The sequence below is a fragment of the Jaculus jaculus genome, chromosome 3, assembly GCF_020740685.1.
Source record: "Jaculus jaculus isolate mJacJac1 chromosome 3, mJacJac1.mat.Y.cur, whole genome shotgun sequence".
Classification (NCBI taxonomy): domain Eukaryota; kingdom Metazoa; phylum Chordata; class Mammalia; order Rodentia; family Dipodidae; genus Jaculus; species Jaculus jaculus.
Genome location: NC_059104.1, coordinates 173,214,196 through 173,217,457, shown reverse-complemented (window position 1 = coordinate 173,217,457; position 3,262 = coordinate 173,214,196). Strand labels below are relative to the sequence as shown.

At 51.6% G+C, this 3,262-nt stretch overlaps 1 protein-coding gene across 2 annotated transcripts; it reads left to right on the top strand.

Moving 5' to 3' along the window:
* Positions 1 to 501: 501 nt before the first annotated feature.
* On the top strand, positions 502 to 2,267 carry Mrpl17 (mitochondrial ribosomal protein L17). 2 transcript variants are annotated; one of them, XM_045145778.1, is made up of 3 exons: positions 502 to 688; positions 1,002 to 1,070; positions 1,413 to 2,267. In XM_045145778.1, exons 1-3 carry the CDS (start codon positions 515 to 517, stop codon positions 1,647 to 1,649), a joined length of 480 nt encoding a protein of 159 aa, XP_045001713.1. In that variant the 5' UTR covers positions 502 to 514; the 3' UTR covers positions 1,650 to 2,267. The 2 variants fall into 2 exon arrangements, with proteins under 2 accessions (XP_045001713.1, XP_004650973.1); XM_004650916.3 differs by having other exon boundaries at positions 1,362 to 2,267.
* The last annotated feature ends 995 nt before the right edge of the window (positions 2,268 to 3,262 follow it).

The following is a 3,262-nucleotide window of genomic DNA, read 5'->3' as shown; positions in this document are numbered from 1 at the left end:
TACGTCAGTAAGAGAAAAATGTATCTTGTCTGCGTCTTTCCCAGCCAGTAACTCATGTCACCGTGACCACTGAAGATTATGTTCTGACAGTTTCAGGTCGTCTGACAGGCCAGCAGCCTCGGCCGAGGCCCGCGCGCGGGCTCCTCAGACACTCACTTTCCCGGCGTGCCCCGCGGCTCACCTCCCGCCCACCACCGACGCGGCGCCCCGGACACCCGAGACTCGCGGACGCCGCGCTAGGGGGCGCTCGCTCCCCCCCGGCCGCCGCCGAGCACCCGCCGCACCTGAGGCCAACGGCCTGCGCGCCGCCTCCGGAAGAGTCGACGCCCCTTCCCCGCCCTCCCTCGGATTGCCAACGAAGCAGGCGCCGACACGCATGCGCAAACACGTCTGCCACGCACTAAGCTACGGCGCATGCGTGCCCTGGAGTTGCCTCCGCTCGCGTTCTTTCCCCCCCCTTCAACTGCGGAGCTTCCACTTCCGGCCTCCGTGTGGCGCGGCGGAAGGTGGTGACATGCGGCTGTCGTGGGCCGCCGCCGTGTCCCACGGCCGTGTGTTCCGCCGCCTGGGTCTCGGTCCCGAGTCCCGCATCCACCTGCTGCGGAACTTGCTCACGGGACTGGTGCGACACGAGCGCATCGAGGCGTCATGGGCGCGCGTGGACGAGATGAGGGGCTACGCGGAGAAGGTGAGGGCGGTCCCGAGGGAGGGAGCCAGGCGGAGGGAAGGGCGCCCCGAAGTCGGTCCGCAGCTGGTGCGGCGAGCGTTGTTAGAAGAGCTAGATGGGGCCTGGAGAGATGGCTTAGCGGGTAAGGCGCTTGCCTGTGAAGCCAAACGACCCCGAAGGACCCAGGTTCGGTTCTCCAGGTCCCGCGTAAGCCAGATGCACAAGGTGGCGCGTGTGTCTGGAGTTCGTTTGCAGAGGCTAGAGGCCCTGGTGCGCCCATTCTCTAACTCTTAAGTGAATCTCATGCTGCATCTGTGATGTTTTGTCATCGCAGCTCATCGACTATGGAAAGCTTGGGGACACCAACGAACGAGCCATGCGCGTGGCTGACTTCTGGCTCACGGTGAGTGCTCCTTCTTGGTCTGCTTTCCTCTTGGCAGCCTCTGCACGTGGGGGAGGACGGGGGTGGGGGCCAGATGGAAGCCAGAGCTCTCGATTATGGACCAGTGTTGTCAACGATATGAGAATGGTTAACTTACAGAACTGGACGTCAAATGCCCCTGCACAGCTGCTTGTAATTCCTCCGTGTAACTTGTTATCTAATGGATTGGAGGGGGCGGTGATCTAAAGTTAAATAAATGCCTCTGCATTGTGTCTAACTACCACACACTTCTGGCTAACTCTCCCCGTCTAGGAGAAGGACTTGATTCCAAAACTGTTTAAAGTGCTGGCCCCTCGGTTCCAGGGTCAGAACGGGGGCTACACGAGAATGCTGCAGATTCCAAATCGGAGGGAGCAGGATCGGGCCAAGATGGCAGTGATCGAATATAAAGGGAACTGTCTTCCACCCCTGCCTCTTCCTCGCCGAGACAGCAACCTTACACTCCTAAACCAGCTGCTGCAAGGGCTGCGGCAAGACCTCCATCAGAACCCGGAAGCAAGCCTCCACAGCTCCCACACGGTTCAGACACCAAAGACTTAATGAGCATTCGTAATGGGGCCCAGAGCTTTCTGCAAAAGCAGATGGCCCTCTCTGTACAATAGATAAAATTTCTTATGTGAATATATGTATATATAAATTTTCTTCCCCTATGATTTCTGGAACATAAGAACTATCCAAATGTCCTGTCTGCCTAGGATAGTAAATTCATAGCACATTTCTGGTTCTTACATCTGGGTTTCATTTGATCCTCACAGTTTTTGCTGTTTTGTTGGGCAGGGGGAGATTTTGCTTTGTAGCCCAGGCTTCCTTCAGACATGCTCTAATCCTCATGCCTCTGCCTCCTGGGTGCTTCGATTGCAGGTGTATACCACCATGCCCGCTGACCTTTTGCTTTGCTTTGTTTTTTGTGTTTTTTTTTTAACTTTTATTGGAAACTTCCATAAATATAAAAAATATTCCAGGATTATTCCCTCCCACAACCCTCTCAGATTTCCCCTCCACTAAATCTTTTCTTTCCAACTAGTCTCTCTTTTGTTTGAGTTTTGTGTTTCCTTTTTAAGGAGGGGGTTTCCAGGTATGGTCTTGCCTAGGATGATAGAGAACTCCAATCCTCTGCCTTCCGCGTGCTGGAATTAAAAGTGTACACTGCCGTGCCCAGCTCTCCTATTTTGATGTCATTTTTTTTCCCTATTATGCAGGTGTTATATAGGGAGCATCAGTAACTGTGAGGTCATGACTATCAAGGCCACATTGTGTCTGGAAGACTGTTGTAAGCACTTTTCACCTTCCTTTGGCTCTTAGGTTCTTTTTTGTTTACTTTTCAAGGTAGGATCTTAATCTAGCCCAGGCTGCCCTGGAATTCACTGTGTAGTCTCAGGGTGTCCTTGAACTCACTGTGATCCTCCTACCCCTGCCTCGCAAGTGCTGGGATTGAAGGCATATGCCACCATGGCTGGCGTCAGCTCTTAATTCCATCTGCTACCTCTTCCACAGTGGCCCCTGAACCTTGGGTGTTGTGATAATGATGTCTCATACTTTTGAACACTACTATCATTTCTTGGCACTTAAAGTGAGTTTCGAGTCACCCCAGTGGTCACCATCTGAAAAGAAGCTTCTCTAACCAAAAGTGAGAGTACCTTTTTGCTTTTCTTAATAATAATTAGATGGGGCATGCACCTGTGGATTCCAAACTGGCTTTCTAAAATGATTGGTTTTTGACATTCATTATAAGGACTGAGCCTCTGGGAAAGGAAGAAAAATAAAAAGATCCTGATAAGTAGAGGTGTGAACATCTGCAAGTAAAGCTCCCTTAATCTGCTACCCCTGAAACTTTAAAAGAACAATGAAGCATTATTTCCAGGCATTTCTCAACCTCTGAATGGGACCTTAACCCTGAACAGAAGGGTTGATGTGAGATAAACTTTCTCTTGATGCCGGGGAGAGGAGGGCTGAAGAGAGTGGAGCTTTAGACAGTTTGAGCTGGCTGGGAATTTCCTGGAAGCTTTTATTGTTGTCAAAATTGAGCCTCTGTGGGAACTTGAAAAAAGGAAATCCGGTTTTGGAATGAAGGCTTGTGAGAAGCAAGGAGCCCATTTATATCCACTAACTATAACAGATAAAACCCAGCCAAGCTGAAGGAAGCTATCACCCTT